A 17,519-nucleotide genomic window follows, 5' to 3' on the forward strand; every position below is an offset into this window, starting at 1 on the left:
GGTAACAGAGAGGTGTCGTCAGGAGAAAGTTACTCCTGTGTCTGCAGCAGCAAGAACAAGCTTGGACCTTGCAGCCAGGAGCAGAGGGAGCGGTCTAACCCCAAGATCCCAGTGTGACCTGGGCATCCAGTCAGGCTTGCAGCCAGATGGTGTCAAATGCTAGGGGAATGCCCTCACTGTGAAGTGTTTTTCACCTGAGTAATGTTCCTCTAAAGATCCTCAAGTCAGTTCTGCTGAAGTGGACTTAAATCCCATGGCAAATAGGAACAGCAATCTAAACCACAAAAAATAAGTAACTGTAAAGCAGCGGAGAAGGGCTGAAGCGGTACTTCTTTACATTAATGACTGCAAATGATTCTCCACCAGTAACCCCATTCAGAGCTTTATATTCCTGCTGATCCTAAACATTCAGTAGGAGTCTGGAGGATAAGGTATGCAATGCCCCAGATGCCATAGGTCAAGGACCAAAAAGGAATACACGCTGTGCTCAGTTAAGAGCTGCACTTGATAGCTCTATAAAAGCAACTGCCATTCACAATCACTTTCTTTCCCTTTGAGGTGGGGTGCATGGGAGCCTGAGGAAGAAAAAAGAACCGCACCCCACTGCAGTGGCAAGCATGGCAGGCAGCAGAAAGCTTCCTGCGCACCCACAGCTGTGGGACAGCATGGCACTGTGTGCAAGCCAAGCAGTGTGGTTTTTCAAGTGCATGCCTCATGCCATGCAACTGATCCACGTACAGCACTGTTTTCAAGCACTGCAGCCCCTAACTTCTAATGCTTCACAATGTACCAAGTTGCAGGGCAAATTCCGCTTGCACTGCTCACACGCTATGAAGGGAGAATGCCAAAGGCAGAATGCAAGCAGTTAGGAGCATCCTATCCTAACTTGCTTTATCCTGCAGGTAAGAATAGGGCAGAAAAGCACAGCAATAATCTACTTCTATTTCCAAATAAGCTGCCTGAAAAATCAAAAGCCATTTAAAGTTTCAAGTAGGCAAAACAACCATTTGCTTACTGGTGATCTTTTCAGAAAAGATGGGATCGCAACATACAGAAACATGACCTTCGCTTTAATAAACTGCTGTCTAAATCGTGTTTTTTATCTGATCTTCCCAGAACCTATATGGTGTTTAGACGCAGGGTATTATTTCTGAGCTTTACCAGAACAGAAGCAAGCTGTCCAAGATGGACGGAGGTGAGTCCTACGGTGGCTGAAGTGCAGCTGACACATCTTTCCCTAGAAAGGAAAGCCGTGTTAGAGGCAGTACTGCGAGCAGACCGCAACCTGGGCGCCTGCTGAAGCCGTACGACCACCATCACGGCCCACCACGCCTTCCTTCTGCATTAGCAGCACACCAGGGATGCCACACCCCCAGCAGGAACACAGCGTACGGAACTGAAAACCAGGCACTTAAAGGACACCAAAGCGACACGGTTTCTCCCTTCCCGTCCTTTTTCTGTTCGGATCTCCTTCAGCTGCTCACAGCCCTGCCTGGGCCGGGCGCCCGGCGCTGACAAAGGCGGGGTGTGGGCGGCGGAGAGGCTCGGCCGCCGCCGCCACCGTCATTGGGGCCGACGAGGGGTCGGGCTGAGGGGGGCCGGGCTGCTGGGCCCGGCGGCCTCGGGAAAGGCGGTCGGGAGCAGCACCCTGCGTCCGGAGGTGTCTGGGGGAAGCGTCGCTCGTCGCCGCCGGCAGCCGGGCACGGGAGGAGGAGGAGAGCGGTGAGGCGCGGTGGGGGGCGGCAGGGGAAGCTCACCTTGTTCAGCCGCTTGGGCGTGCTGAGGGGGTCGCGTTCCGGTTTGCACGTATTCAGTTCAGTGGGGCACCAGGCATACCTTCTTTCTTCTTGGCTTGCGGTGTTTTTTTTGTTTGTTTGTTTTTTTTTTTTTTGTTTGTTTGTTTTTGTTTTTGTTTTTGTTTCGTTTTGTTTTGTTTGTTTTTTTTTGTTTGTTTGTTTGTTTGTTTTTTTTTCTGCCAAAGGGGCACCATACAGCTTGAGCTGTGGCTTAATCATTAACTGCGGTTACTGCATGTTCTCATGTTGTTGGCTATCTATAAAAACTATTTTTGTAGGTTAAATAGGTGCAGACTATCAGGATCAGATGGAGCATCTACAGCCCTCCTGCATGCACTTGGGCTGTAGCACCAGTGCTGTCTTAGTGCCTTAATCTTGTTTGTCCCCAATAGGCTTGCTCAGTGTTTGGCAACGTATCCGCTAGGAAAGTACAGACTGTGCTCCGTCCAGCTGAAAGCCTAACTGTTTACATCACGGCAGTTACAGCTCGGTTTCCTATTGCTTGCTTGCAGAGACAGTTGAAAAGCCAAACAGCCATTGCTGTTTGTACTTGCCCAGAGAACAAGGGCGTTTGAGAGATCTGTTTGATGGGAACAAATACATTAATTAGCTCCGTATTTTGGATTAATCTTCCAATTCATGCTGTGGGTGCTGGGAAGTCTAAATATAGCTAGCTTTTCACGTTCTCCTTTCAAGCTAACAGAAGTGAATCTGAGTGTGGTTTTCCTAAGCTGGCAGGCCTTGAATTTTGTTGTGCTGTGCTTCACCATAGGATGTTAACATACTGTTGCTGTGAGTCAAGGGCAGCAGAAAAGAAAAAGTCAAGAAAGTAAATCAGTTATTAAGCACCCGCGAGTATAGTGAAATAAGGGTTAGATATTGCAGACATCCAGGAATGACACAAGATCACTCAAAATTGATGTTGGTCAGTTGCACTCAGCTGGTAGCCAAGGCCAATTTAATCTGTTACAACAATATTGATTCCCAGCTTGTCTGATATTTATTGAGTGAACTGTTATGCTGTATATGATAAACACATATTTCCTCACATAAGGAAGTGTGTTCAAGATAAACCAAGAGGCATCCAGAACTATATGCTTTGAGCTGTGAATGACAGGCTTACAGTAGGCCTGCAGAAAGCTCATGTCACAGCCATCTTCTAGTAAAGCTATTGTTTACAAACCTACCTTTGACTGAACATTTCTGCAAGCACGTAGATTTTGTGCAGGATTTTAAAACATAGTTTAAACCAATATTTCAAAACCACAGCTGCAATTGCGATTGCTGTCTGGAATACAACAGGCTGCTCCAGCCCTGAATAACTGTGTTTCTGGGGTACATGTACTGCTTGCTCTTTGCTGCTGGATTACACCAGATATTTGTGTAATTTGATGCATTGGCGTTCATCACAAGCCTGTATATTTTTAATCCCTTCATTACAGTATAGAACATCTTTCACTTGTAATTCTGCTCTTGTCAACTACTCAACACACCCACAAACATCTAGCAATAACAAGAGCAATTCCTCACTGAAAACCTAGCATGCTTAGTTTCAGGGATCTGGTGGTCCAGTTCAAACTTATCTGGTGCAACAATGTGGACTTATTACCAAATGCACCCCAGCTTGTTTGACTTTCATCATGTTAAGCGTTATTCTGCAAATGGTTAAATAAGCTGATCTCTGCATTTTTCAGCATCCTAGATGAATAAGCATTAATCAGTTTTTAGCTGTGCTGAGCCAGCTGGTGTGTTTAATGCATCTGGACCAGAAAAGACATCAAAAAAAAAGTCAGTGGAAGAACTCAGTCTCCTTGTTACCCAAGGGACCCCATTTCAGGGTTGGGTCTGAGTAGAGAACATCAGACCAGACAGAACAGCTCAAAGCTGCATGGGCTCCGTTTTGTGAAGTTCAAGTGAGTAATTGTGCATATCTATGGATACACTCTTAGTGGTTGTTCCTGGCCTGAAAAAAAAAAAAAAAATCACAATTCACTTCCCAAGTATGTTTTGACAAGTAAAATGCAAGTACTAATGAAATGAGACAGAATGGAATGTCATGTCTCTTATGCAGGAAGTCAGCTCTTGGAACAAAGTCATCATCACTCACACTAGCTCCATCACAACCCTAGCTACCGCTGAAAATAGAGGCTATCGTGATGGAGGTGGCTAGTGGAGATTCCTTACCTCAATTTATCTGCAGCGTTCCTCATGTAGATGTTGGCTGATCTGTGTAGGATTGTTTCTCGATGAGTCATGCAGATCGTTCTAGGCAGTGCTGTGCTATGCTTGATTAGCGGCCTCTGACTGTGAAATTGTTTCCCGAATGATGTAACTGAAAATCCCCCTTCCTGTGCTGCTTCTTTCTTGATGGATTCTCTCTTTGTTCTTAGGCATTCCAGCCGCTGTCTTTTATTGCTGAACGTTTGTTCGTTCCTACGATTCTCTGTGAAGACAAGTTATGTCAACAGCTGCTTTAATCCATTTGGTAAGAAACGGAGGGTATCAAGTACGGAGAGTCCTGCTGACGTCCCGCCTCTTGCAAGACGAGAAGTGTCCAATAGTTGAGTGCTACAGTTCCACCTCTGAACGCCGTGCGTCCCGCTTTGATCCAGACGGGAGTGGGCGACCCGCCACATGGGACACCTTTGGCATCTGGGACAATCGCATTGACGAACCTATTCTCCTCCCACCAAGCATAAAGTATGGGACGCCAATTCCCAAAGTCAGCCTGAGCAACGTGGGCTGTGCTAGCCATATTGGGAAGCGGAAGGAAAACGAGGACCGCTTTGATTATGCTCAGCTGACAGAGGATGTCCTGTACTTTGCAGTTTACGATGGACATGGCGGGGCGGCAGCAGCAGACTTCTGTGCTAAGAACATGGAAAAATATATCAAGTAAGTGTGGGTCGTATGAACATGTGGCAAATGACTTACTGTAGAGCTTACTTCTTTAGGTTCAAAACGGAACTGTGGATGATACACTGACGCTAGTCATCCTCAGTTATACAGCCAGTTAGTCCGAAAGAGGCAGCAGGAACACCGGATGGTGAACACTCCCCTTAACAACAGACATGGCATCAAGTACTTCTCTGTGCACTTCCTGCCCCATGGAACAAGCATGCAAAGACAAGAAAAGAGAATGTGATTGTACCCATCTTCCAGGAAAGGGCTGGAAACAGAGAGCATGTGAATTGTCCCTTGTCAGGTGGAGGGCACTGTGATTGCTGACCTACACGGCTTGTTGATGCTCCTCTGGAGCTCCGTGTCACATGCATGGGTGTTGGAAGAAGCACTTGATCTATTTACCAAATTACAAGACGATGCTTCCAGTGTAAGTCGTTAATAAAACAGTATTACCTTTTTTGTGTAATCCACCATTAATCAGGGAGGAAATAAGTCTACCTAAGAGATTGGTTATGGTGAATATTTCTCGTAAAAAAGTTTTTTTTTGTTTGTTTGTTTCCAGAGAATTTCTTGCTCAGGAGGAAAACTTGGAAAACGTTTTGAACAATGCTTTTCTAGAAATAAACAATGCATATGAAAAGCATGCTCATCTGTCTGCTGATGGTAGGTAAAAAATACTCTATTCTCTTACAGGTGTTGGGAAAGAGAATATTCTTACCTGCTCAATAGTTTTGTACTAAGACATACTGAAAACCTCTTGAAAACAGTTTCATTTGACGTAGCTTTTTGCTCTATTCACTCACTGCAAATGAAACAATTATGCTTTACCTGCCTAAAAATGAAAAAGCTGTAAGAAGTCTAGGTCCAATTTACTGGGGAAGTTATTAATCTGAGTTTCAGTATAATCTTCATTGTTACCATGATTCTGTCCAGAAAAGCATTTCTTAAGTTAGCAAGGAGTGATTTAAATTAGCAAGCAACATAACTTTCCTGGATGATATATATAATTTTTCTTCATATTTTTTTTTTCCCTGTTGAAGAGCTGTTATTCCCTTGAGTTGAAAGGAACACTGACAAAAGTTCCCCTTTCTGACTTGGCTATTGCAGTCAAGGAGCCACAATTAATACAATCAGTACTGCTTCTGCACAGAGAGAATCAACAGAGTAGCTGAGGATGAAAGTCAAAACAGCAGTCAAGAGGAAAACAAGGTTGGCTGTGGTAAAGCTAGCACTAGCCCTTTTAGATTTCTTAGTCCTGGCTGTTCATCAAGTTCTCCTGTATACATCTAGAGACTACACACATCTGAAGTTCCAGTTAAAGCTCCTGGGGCTTATCAGGAGTCATTTGGGAAGGTCCTTGACCCATTTCTGTCACAGGAGTTTCCTCTGCAATAAGACGCTATTTCAAGAGTTAGTTCGCCCACTGTGTAAAAAAACAAACCAAAATAAACAAACAAAAATCCAAACCAACCAACCAAAAACCACCAACAACAGTGTCGCAGAGAGCTGCTGCAGATGCTGGCAATACAGCAGGTGGTTCTACAGGAGCATAAATGGGAAAAGTTTTCTGTCCAAGAAAACATTAAACCTAGAAGTCCCTTCAGGGACTGTACCCTGTTTTTGGGCTACTTCTTTAAGCAATCAGTGAAAACAATCTATTATTGGAGTAGTTTCCTGCACTTAAAATTCTACACAAACCTACGTAGACTTAAACATTTGCTGGCAGGACAGGAAGCCTGGCTGTTGCAGCACTGTGAGGGAAGTACACCCTTCCTCTTACCTGATGCAGGCTAATGTACCAGGAAAAGAGGTCTCAGGTTCTGAAACGTGGCCCTTAAAAAGGGTGGAATTTCATCTGTCAAGTTATTTTTTCCATTATATTCTATTTTACAGTCAAGACAACCTCTATTATTTAAAAAAAATGTGGTAAAGAATCCCAAATTATTTTTGGCCTATCAAGTCAGTTTTCACAGAGCTAATGAGAGGCTTATCAGGAGAGCCATTAAGCCTTTGCATCCAAGAGTTTCCTTGCAAATACATTATATTAGAAGCCCATTTTCAATAAAACATCTGAATACAAGCTCATGTGCTTCATTGGACCGTGACTTTCTGTTTTTAGTAACATGATAATTAGTTATATTTGTACTCCACCCCGGCCCTTTGTTATTAAGACAGCTCTTGGTTTTCCTCATTTCTGTGACCATTGTCAAGTTTCAGAGCAACTCCTTGACCAGGGTGTTTGGCAACCATACTGACTATACTATACCTTGTTGTTCTGAACACAGTTTCTGATTATAGCATTTTGTATTTGAGACTTTAAGAACTGAACAAGGAAAATATTTGACAAACAAGTTGTGTAGCAAGCCGAGCATTTTAGAACTGCTTGTTGCATTTTATCATACCATTTAACTCGCTAAGTAGGGCCCCTTACTGAAACAACGCAAATGCCAGCAAATTTATGTAACAGCTATCAAGACATCAAACAAACCCTCTTTGTTTAAAAAAGTTTGAGGTCCAAAAATATAAAGGGGAAAAGCAATCATTTAACATCCACTGTGGCCATGTTCTGCAAAGTATTCAGCGTTTCTTAGGTTGACTGAATGCCTGCATGCTCTCACAGGAGTCAGCAGGATCTGGAAGTGCCCAGTGCTCTCGGATGGTTGCCCAGCTGGAAATCAAGCTATAAGGGAAAGAGTGGAGCAGCACTGTGCACAGACAAGTGCAGATTTCTGAACAAGGCATGCTTTTTGTTTATCTTCATAAAAAGTTCAATACTCTGATGACTATTTGGTGCTTATTTTTTTTTGTTGCTGCTTCTGTTTTTAAAGTTACATAAGATTCAATGCTTTGCATGTATCCTTTTTAGAAGACTAATTCCAAACTGATTCAGCTTGCTGGCAAAAATTCCAAATAACTGTGGCTATTCTAGAAGTGATGTTCAAGAGCATTGCCCAAGTTTTTTGAAAATGGTGGTCGGTTGTGTAACACCAGGTATCTGGGATAGGCTGGATGCTTGTCAAGACCGACCTCCTTTTGAATCTCTGCCAGAGCTCATCAAGTGCAAAAAATAGCTTAGTCTTGTTCCCATTGATAAGCCTGCCAGGGTTCATACACTCCTTTTCACTGCATCTGTGAAAGATACAGCACATGATCATGATCTTTGCATTGAAAACATCTAATGTGTGCCTGGCTGTTTCAAGGATCATGACTCCCAGGACAAACCCTTAGAGCCAAAATTGCATGGATTTCGGTTAGCACAATGTTTATAATAATGCTTAGGGGGTGAAAAGAACGTATGGCACACGTAACAGGACTAGAGACATGCACTGTCAGAAAACTTAGCTCTGTCTTCAAGAACACTGCTGCTTGTAGTTATTTTCAATTATAATTGGAAAATATGTACAGTAATACTTTATTTGAGCTTTCAGTAAAAAATACAGGTGTACTTATGTGTTCCAATACTGCTGCTGTACCTGGCATGCCGGTTAACTCATGCAGCTGGACTGCTATACCGACCTGCAGACCGTTCCGGTATCCCCTCCAACAGTTTAAGACAAAAGCATAAGGAACTTCCTCTGGCAGATCAGGGATAAGCTGTCCCCCACATAAATCATTTCTCATAATTAAGAGCTCAGAGATATACTTGAGCCTTGAAGCACGGTGTTTGATATCTTATTGGAAACTCCTTTTATTTCACTTCCACACATTCAGATATATCCAGTCACTGTTAAATCCCTGCTTATCTAACATACAGTACGCAGTAAAGAGAGTTCACAATGAACAAACATATCATTATCCATGGGACAACCACTAACAGAGATGGATAGAGTTTTCTGATATTTTTGACTGGTAGTAAAACGCTAAATGTAAAAGCTGAATAGCTTTCCTGAGCAGGGACAGAAATAAACAAGTGAATCATGTGCTCGAGGCAATTAGAACATCATTCCAGAGAAATGGGAAACAAACCCTGTCCTGGCCTAATACGGTCCTATAAGGTACTGCTACTGCTTCTGTTGATTGCAGGCACAATGCCCCACGCAAAGAAAACAACAGGCAGGCATCCTTACCATCGACCTCTACATTCAGTGCATCCAACTCCAATCACATTGCCACTCACTTCTGGAATAGCCATCTTAATAAAACTTAGGTATTATCTGATGTGTCTATATTTGAAAGGCACTCCTGTAACTTAATGTGCTGAGTAAACAACAAAAATCTTAAAAATAATTAAATTTAAAAAGTAGTTGTTTTTGTTTTAAATTATCATTCAAGCACATGATTATTCTTTGAATATGTTAACCTGCAACACTGAGGAAAAGGGAGAGCTGCAGAAATTTTACTTAAGTATTTCATAACATCAGCAACACAAAGCTTTTTTTACCCAATGGCTCAAACTCTTACCCAATCAAGGTAGAAGATGCAAATTACAATACTGCAGGGCTATATCTTTGCATTTTGGCCAAAGGTCAGAATGAGTCATTCAGCACCCTTCATTAAAATGGCTCCATTTTAGTTGGCACTGGTTTGAACTCTCCATTTTTGTTTGATATTTATTTTTATTAGAAAACTACCTTGAGAAAACAGATTGGGCCATATTTTATTCTTGAAATTTTTCTATAGTGTGGTTGCTGTTATCATACATGAGACAGCAACAATGTATTTGGTTGGTTGACTTCATGGTTGGTTACTTACCAACATCGGACTCCATCTCCCCCCCCCCAAAAAGTAGCTTTTATTTGGACTCAAGAACAACTAGTTTTGACACACAGTTTTACTGACAAAGCAAGAATGGCAGAAATTCCCATCCCTAGAAAAAAATGCACGTGTAAGTCTCAAATATGGCCAAACTGGACTTCACACAGCTCATCAGGCCCTTCCTGTATACCCTGCAAAAGACAGCGTGAGTAAACACAAAGTGACTACCCTCCCCTGTTTTGCAGCCCCTGTTCTTTCATCTCCAGTGTTGCAGGTTTATTTTGTTTGAACAAAGTCCCTGGGTCAATTTCCTATTTGCCTCTGTGAACGTGTTATTTGTGGCAGACACTGTACCTGGCCAGCAGCTCTAGAACTGGAGGCCCTGGACACTATATGCTGGGCTTCAGTGGAAAGAGAGATCCACTTAATTTTGCCCCAGGTGAAGGAGTCTGGCGGTTCCTAGCCTGGACTACTGGAAGGTTCACACATCCTGTTTGTCATATTAGTTGAGATGACTTGCAGTAAAAAATGTCCAGTGAGTGTTAAGAACCTATTGAAAGATCTTAGTTTTATAGTGATATTGTTAGGTAAACAAGATAAACTAGATAAAAACCAGTAGACGTGCTAATGCAATATATTTTTGTGTTATTAAATAACCTAGCAGCAGTCATAGTAAAGCTTTAGAAACATTACCCCATCCTCACTCCTTTGTTTTGGAATTGTGCAAGAGATCTCATAATCCCTTTAGTCTAATTAGTTCCTCGTTCTTCTAACCTTACCCAGATCGATCAGTCCCAGAGAAGTGAGCATTTTTTTTATTTTTTTTTCTCAAAGAGCCACGTAACTCATACACATTTATAAGGAAAAAGTCGCTATGACCATTACTGCCGTTCTTCGATGGCTCTCAAGTACCATCCCTCTGCTTCCTGATAGCAGCTCTTTTGGCTTTGATAGTTGGCGCTGTAAAGATGCAGATTGACCTGAATGACCAAATGTTTACAGTGAATCATGAATGAACGACTACAGATGGTAACCTTTTCTGAAACCATGTGTTTGTCAGCATACTTCCAAAACAAGCAATGAGATGGGAGACTAGCAGCATTAATTTTGATATCTATATAAAATCTATTTTCTGTGAAATAAACAAGGTCATTTTATGTAGGTTCTTCATGTCACTTCTTTTAGCTGTTGGCTAAAACAGGTATTTTACTGGCTCTACTAAAATTTCTGATCACACTGCTACTTGTTATTACCTTATTTTCATAATATGCCTAAAAGTGAGCCTGTACCAGACTAGTCCTTGCTTCCACATAGAAACAAGATGTCAGCGCTGACCTGAATACTCAGAGGCTACAGGCATCTACATGGTTTTGAATACAGTCCACATCACAACTGTAACGTAGCCCAAGATGTGTCCCATGCCACCATGGTGGATGTTTGCCATCAACTTGTTGCTTAAGTTGGTTAACCAAGCCATCGCAGAAGTAATAATACCTGTTTTTAAGTAATAACACAAGCTTAGTTTAGATGGTTTTGAGAGGTTGTTTTGTTTCACAAGCTCTCCGCTTTCATCTTACAACAAGGCTCCATGCATCTCTCAGGGCCATGTATGGTCCTGTCTCAGGTCCATGCCACCACCCTGGGGGCCAGTGCTGCAGGGCCAGGGGCAGGAGGAATGCATGTGGCTGCAGCTGAGTTCTACAGAAGCAGTGGTGGGAACACCTTCAACCATTACTCATGTGAAAGTAGGAATATAAACTGGAGATTTTCATTCCTAAATTAACACAAAAGTTCTCTGTGCAATGGACTAGCTTTTGAAACCAATTTCTAGAAAACCCCAGACTGCAAGAGGCCTACAGAGGGCTTTCCAAAGGGATTTGCACTGGCTGTGAATTTGTGGCAATTGCTGTTCCCAGCAAGTAATTTATATATATATATATATATATATATATTTTTTACTTAAAGAGCTCAAGTCAGCAGGACTTAGTGTTTTCCAGGCAGCTCTCCCTAGCCAGCGTTGCGTGTGGTACTAGCTGCAAAGGTGCACTTCCCTTCAAAAAACACAGAAGTCCAAAATGAGAGCTAGGCAGTTCTTTTGGCATTTCCTTCACCACAGATAAAACCTCAAATCTATTCTGAAATTAGGCAGACTGGTATTTTCTTGTTTAAGCATGTTCCCCCCCTCTCCCCACCCCTGAAGTTTTTTTTTAGAAGTTGCAACAAGAAAGTTTGCATATAACAGTTAATCCAACCAGGTCCCTAAACACAGATAAGATCACTCCCTTGCCCTGTCAGAAGAGGAAGACAAGAGCTAGAGCTCTGGCTTGCCCTGTAGACAGCAAAAATCCAAGTGATCCCACCTGTGCTGAGGGCAGATTGCCCAGAGTCAATCACCACTGCCAGGTGACCGCACTTGTTTGCAACGTAAGGAAAGCAGAATCCAGCTCTGCCTTAGCACTGTGACCTCTGACAAATCTGTGTGGTCTGAAGAGAGACGAGTCCCTTTCTCAAAAAGCCTGTGCCTGCTGGCTGAACCCTTTGTCTCCTGTCAAACCTGGGGTAACTAGAAGTAGATTATTAATAATTCTGACAGCAACTGGAAAACCCTATAGACTGCAGTAAGGGAACAATCTGGAGGTTCTCTTCTGGTGAACAAGATGCAGCTACAATCACAATTACTCAGTTGCCCACTTCACCACCTAGCAGAAGGAAAGAACTGTCAGCTTTATGGTGGGCTACCCATGCAGTCACTGTGCCCAGGGATAAAGACAATAATCCTGTATCTTGAGAAGAACCAGTGGAAAGTAAAATCTATTTGCTACAGGCTGAAAAGAAGCCACTGCACCTTATACTGCTTTTACTCCACTAGCCCTCTTTATATGGAGCAATGTTGTTGCACAGAAATACTTATCTTTTCCACTTCCTCTCTCTCTCTCTCCCCTACCTAAGTCCTATATGCATGTTTACTCACTGGTAATGTAGAGAACAAGTCTTTGGTTTAACCAATTGGCACTGTTACTCTCTTGTAAATGCTCCCATGCTTTAAGGCAGTGTTAAAACCTCTCTGTCTCTCTGATATGGTATTTGTAGCAACTCTGATGAACTCTGGGACCACTGCGACAGTAGCCCTGCTCCAGGATGGTATTCAGTTGGTTGTGGCAAGTGTGGGAGACAGCCGTGCCCTGCTGTGTCGAAAAGGAAAGGCTATGAAACTCACTATTGACCATACGCCAGAAAGGAAGGAGGAGAAGGAAAGGTACCTGGTGGCTGATATTGTGGCTTCATGGGGAAGGGCTTTGGTCAGTCTGTGCTGCTGCCAGGTTGGACTTGGGAAAAAGACTGAAGATGAACATAATACTCCAAGCTGAAGAGAAAGTGGCGCAGCCTCTATTACGTCATTTGCTTCCACTTAGGGGACAGGGGTTTTGTAAAGTCCTATGCGAACAAAAACTGCCACAGCATTAAATCAGCATGGCTAGGACTGGGTACTGAGCTGTGACCACACAGTTCAAAGACTCGTCCAAGAGTGCCAAGTTAAAGCCAAGACCTGAAGAACATACTGTGGTTCTGGGGTCAGGACTCAGCCTTCTCATTCCTTCTGTGGAACCCTTCAAACAGCAAAAAATAACTCTCAGTCTCTCCGCTCAGATCCTCACTATCCCATCCTGCATTAGCAGAGAGTGGCAGAAACTACAGCTAACAGACAGGGAATCAGTAACTCAGTCTGAATCAGTAACTCACATTTGCTTTATCTTTTGTGCCTCTGGACAGGATTAGGAAGTCTGGTGGCTTCGTTGCCTGGAACAGTCTGGGACAACCACACGTGAATGGCAGACTTGCAATGACGCGGAGCATAGGAGATTTGGATCTTAAGAACAGTGGCGTGATAGCCCAGCCAGAAACAAAAAGGGTTCAGGTAAAAGAAGGCCTGGTTAACAGGGACAGCAATATTTGGACTAAGGGGCAACATAGGTATTTAAAGCATGTGATGGTAACCACTCAGTGTACACAGGTGGAACCAATCTTTGATATTTTCTTTTTGTGGTGAAGTAATGCAAGACCCATTCTAATTAAGTTATTTCATATTAACACTTAAAGGCAGAAGACAATCTGGACCCAGTAGTAAATTCAACCAGGAACCAGGTTAACTTCTAAATCCCAGTTATTACAGTATAATATAGGATAAGTGAAGAAAGACCACATGTGATATCCATTACTGAAATACCAAGGTGTCAAATAGTTTGGAGCTTGTGGTCAGATACCTAATTCTGAGGATAATTCTGATACAAAGCCGTTACTGAGAACAGCACAGTATGTAGAGGGTTGTACACCTGGGAGGAAAGAAGGAGGGAAGGGAAGTTACATGCATCTTAACATAGCTCTACAATTGTCCAGAAAACAGGTTAACAACCTACCTGACTAACAACTGGGTATTCAGCACAGTTGCATTCATGTTTGCATGAAGAGAAAACCAAGGCTCTCATCTTCGGTCATATGCTGCTTCATATTTTTGCCCAATGCCCCTCCTGGGGCCTGAGGAACTTTGTGTTCATTTGCTCCCAGTCCAACACAGAGCACTGGCTTGAGGGGCTTAGGAGATGACCGCAGCACTTAATGTGTCTTCACTGAAATCCTTAGTTTAAGGAAGCATTTTGTTTACTGGGCAATCTATATAGCATTGCTCTTTTGGCCTCAGTGTATCCAGAGGGCTGCTTCTTAGAACAGTTAGTTCTCATGCACAAAGGACAGGCAGAACTCCCAGAAAAATTGCTTTGCAACAGAAGGTAAAAAACAAATGCAAGAAAAACAACCAACCAACCAAACAAAATCAACCAAAAAAAAAAAATCAAGGTAGCGATTTTATCTTGCAGCACTCGCTCTACTGTTGTGCATACTTTGTGCCTTTATTTCAGTTGCATCATGCAGATGACAGCTTCCTGGTCCTTACTACAGATGGTATTAACTTCATGGTGAACAGTCAGGAGATCTGTGACTTCATTAACCAATGTCCCGATCCTGCTGAAGCTGCCCATGTTGTTACTGAGCAGGTAATGCCAGGGTTTCTTGAAGCACCAAAGCGCTGCTGCAAAGGTAATGCAGCTGACGGTGACACAGACTGTGCAGGTGCTCAGTGTGCTCTGGTGGGTCCTTTTCAGCACATGGCAAAGACAAAAGCAAAAAACTAAACCATGAAGAAATAGTGGTTTATTCTCGGTGCACTTGTGGTTTCTTTTGTACTTAAAAAAACATGCATTCAACAGTGAATTGAACTATTCTGGCTTACGTGGCCAGTAGTTTAGCTGTCTGGCCATTCCTTCCCTGGGTCTTGCCATATCCTTGCCAGGAACGTACGGACATTTGAATTGATGCACTTAGTTCATGAGCCACAGAACTGTGCTGGACAGTAACTGCAGTTTACTGTCAGCATCAGCACAGACAGAAATGGTCAGTTTCTCACTAGGGTTCTGGATGGTGGCATATCCCATGGAAAGCTCTGAGGTATACAAGAACCTGCAGCATTAGAGCTGGGAAGAAGCAAGGAAGTGTCAGGTCTCAGAGCATGCTGTCCCATGTGGAGTCAGATAGTTGTTTCCCTTTCTAAGCAAGATGATGATGCTGACAATTTGTTTCTTCTCTCAGGCAATGCAATTTGGCACTGAGGACAACAGCACAGTTGTCATAGTGCCTTTTGGAGCATGGGGAAAGTATAAAAACGGCGAGATCAACTTCTCCTTCAGCCGCAGTTTTGCCTCCAGTGGGAGGTGGGCATGAAGTCCTGCCACAGCTATCTTTTCCTGCAATAATCAGGACACAGTGTGCTACAAGAGAGCACATCCATCTGTTCAAATGCTGGCTCAATGTCTTGTTCATCCCTCCTGTTGCCAGTGTTACGGAAGATGCCACCGCTCCCTCGGTGCGTAAATGCCCCATTACTGCTTGCAGTTGATTGCATTTTACTGTACTCGTTTATTCAGATCGGCATTGAGGCAGCTATTTCTTTGGATTTGTAGTCCCAGCAGCTCTTCACACCACTTGGTTCACATAGACAAGTCTCTAGGCCTCCACCTGAGGCTGAAGCTATCACACATTTGTTTCATATCAACCTGTATTACCTAGGACTCTTAGTTACCTGGCAGCTGTGAAAGTCTGAGACTGAGCCATGTGCCATCTTCTTTGTACGTTAATCCACAGGGGAACAAGCGCACAGTTTTCCTAGCAATAAAAAAAGAGATTGTGTTGTTTTCCTCTGCCATGCAGCCACCCAAAACTCTCCGTGTTTCCCGGAGAAGCAGGTGAAATACAAAGGGGAAGTTTCAGAAGCAATTAGCCTGTGGTTATATTCCGGTGCCAGTGGCATTCAGTGTACCTGAACAACATCCTAAGACAGTGCTGCTGTGCAGGCCTTCAGGCTGTCACTGCTGTTATCTGTCATCCTTCATCTCCCAAGATACAGAGCAGGCTAGAGCCATGTGCTGTTGGGCGGAGAGGAATGTCTCTCCATTGGGTCCAAAGGCTGTACTATCTCTGTGGACCATGCAGCAGCCCCTTGACTTTGGTGTGCCAGTGGCTTAACAGAAACATGTAGGAGGGAAAAAGCAGCACATTTTTTGAACTGCTGAGACTCCCATCAATATCAATGTCTTTTTTTTTTTTTCTCCCTAAGAAAAAAGAAACATTTCAAAGAGTTTTTTATTCAAGGTTCTTTGGATGTCTAAGAAAGGAGTTTGTTTATTATTTCTTCATAAATATATGAGCATTTTTCTGCTCACTGCTGAAGTTTTTTTTCAGTTAGTCGGGATGTCCTGGGTCTCCTCATGGTATACAGAGAGATGTAAAATGCTGAAAGCAAGAAAGTTAGAGAAATGAGTGAGCATTTTAATAATGTACAGTAATTTTTGTAAGTTTGGGGGTTTTGTTTCTAGCGGGTGTCAGATACTGGGACACCAAAAGGTAATTTAGGAAGTGTAAAGGAAGTGTACCTACTTCCCTTTCTGCTGGGACTCTGTGTCCAGCAAGGTACCAATGGCCAGAGCCCTGAGCCAGCTCAGCTCACTGCTGTGACAAGACTGCACGTGACGTGTCAGTGTGTTGGCAGCAGGCGAAGAGCTGTCCTAGCATGCCTCCATCAGACCTCATTCTTCCTCTGCTCCAAATCAGGCGTGCAGTTCGTGTGGCCTCTGAATCACCCTGCTGTAAGGAAATAAGGGCAGAGGAAAATCAGGCTCTTCCCACATTTGCAACAGTAGTTTTTAGCTGTTTCCAACCATGAAATTTTACATACCAAACAAACAAGCCAACCAAAATGAACAGAAGTGAGAGAAATTGCCTGATACTAAACCACCTTACAACAAGAAAAATATTTCTGAGATGCCTGGTCCAATTCTCGTTTTTGAGTGTGACATAGGCATCTTCATTAGTTTTAGCCCTTTCCAGACCCAGGGTTACAGCATAGACAGTCATTCCACATGTTCTTCCTCACCTCTGGCTGCAGACCTAGGAGTATCCTGCAGAGCTCAGTGTTGTACTGACAGCATTCATTCTCTGTGTTAAGTGAGTATGCTCATTTTGTCCCATTGCTTGATGTATTATATGGTATATATAGTGTCAATATTTGGTTCATAAGTATAAAGAACTCATGAATCATTATTTGTAAATCTCTATTGTATTTGTTGCTGTTGCCCAGGCATCTTGAATGAGTGTGTCATTGGTTTACATTTATAATTCATTCTCTCTCCCCAGAATTGCCCCAGAACTGGGGTTCAGTCTTCACCTGATATCAACATGCTTGATCCTGTGCTCAGCCTTGTTTACTTGAGGCAATAGGTCACTTTTGATTGAGAACTTATAGTTCCCAGCCTGTGGTAGGTTTGAAAATTGCCTCAGCCTGTTTGTAGCAAGAGACAAGCCTCTTCTGATCCTGAGCGCTTGCACAGAGGAAACACTTAACAGAAGTTTGGAGAGCTGTGCTGGCAATGTGGTTATGACCCATTTTGCACTGCAACCTGAATAGGTGACTCCCACTGAGAAACTGCGCTGCTGAAATAGCAACTGTGATAGCTCTCAGCTAAGGGTTAACCAGTTAACCACAGCACAGTTAACCACAGCACAGTTAACCACAGCACA

General features: G+C 43.1%; 1 protein-coding gene and 1 long non-coding RNA gene across 3 annotated transcripts in view; one reads left to right on the plus strand and one right to left on the minus strand.

The window, feature by feature from the left end:
* Positions 1 to 1,102: 1,102 nt before the first annotated feature.
* Positions 1,103 to 1,892, minus strand: LOC118165698. The gene is made up of 2 exons (XR_004750182.1): positions 1,758 to 1,892; positions 1,103 to 1,237 (listed from the first exon to the last, which is right to left on the minus strand). It is a non-coding gene; the product is annotated as an uncharacterized LOC118165698 (long non-coding RNA).
* Positions 1,407 to 17,519, plus strand: part of PPM1K (protein phosphatase, Mg2+/Mn2+ dependent 1K) — a 19,369-nt gene continuing 3,256 nt past the window's right edge. The window contains exons 1-7 of one of the 2 annotated variants that reach the window (XM_035323918.1): positions 1,407 to 1,722; positions 4,187 to 4,691; positions 5,263 to 5,363; positions 12,486 to 12,651; positions 13,167 to 13,311; positions 14,309 to 14,443; positions 15,036 to 17,474. In XM_035323918.1, coding sequence (XP_035179809.1) covers positions 4,255 to 4,691; positions 5,263 to 5,363; positions 12,486 to 12,651; positions 13,167 to 13,311; positions 14,309 to 14,443; positions 15,036 to 15,167 — 1,116 coding nt within the window. In that variant the 5' untranslated portion in view covers positions 1,407 to 1,722; positions 4,187 to 4,254 and the 3' untranslated portion in view covers positions 15,168 to 17,474. The remainder of the gene's footprint in view (positions 1,723 to 4,186; positions 4,692 to 5,262; positions 5,364 to 12,485; positions 12,652 to 13,166; positions 13,312 to 14,308; positions 14,444 to 15,035; positions 17,475 to 17,519) is intronic. The other variant, XM_035323917.1, reaches the window with a different exon arrangement.

Source organism: Oxyura jamaicensis, chromosome 4, assembly GCF_011077185.1.
Source record: "Oxyura jamaicensis isolate SHBP4307 breed ruddy duck chromosome 4, BPBGC_Ojam_1.0, whole genome shotgun sequence".
Lineage (NCBI taxonomy): Eukaryota > Metazoa > Chordata > Aves > Anseriformes > Anatidae > Oxyura > Oxyura jamaicensis.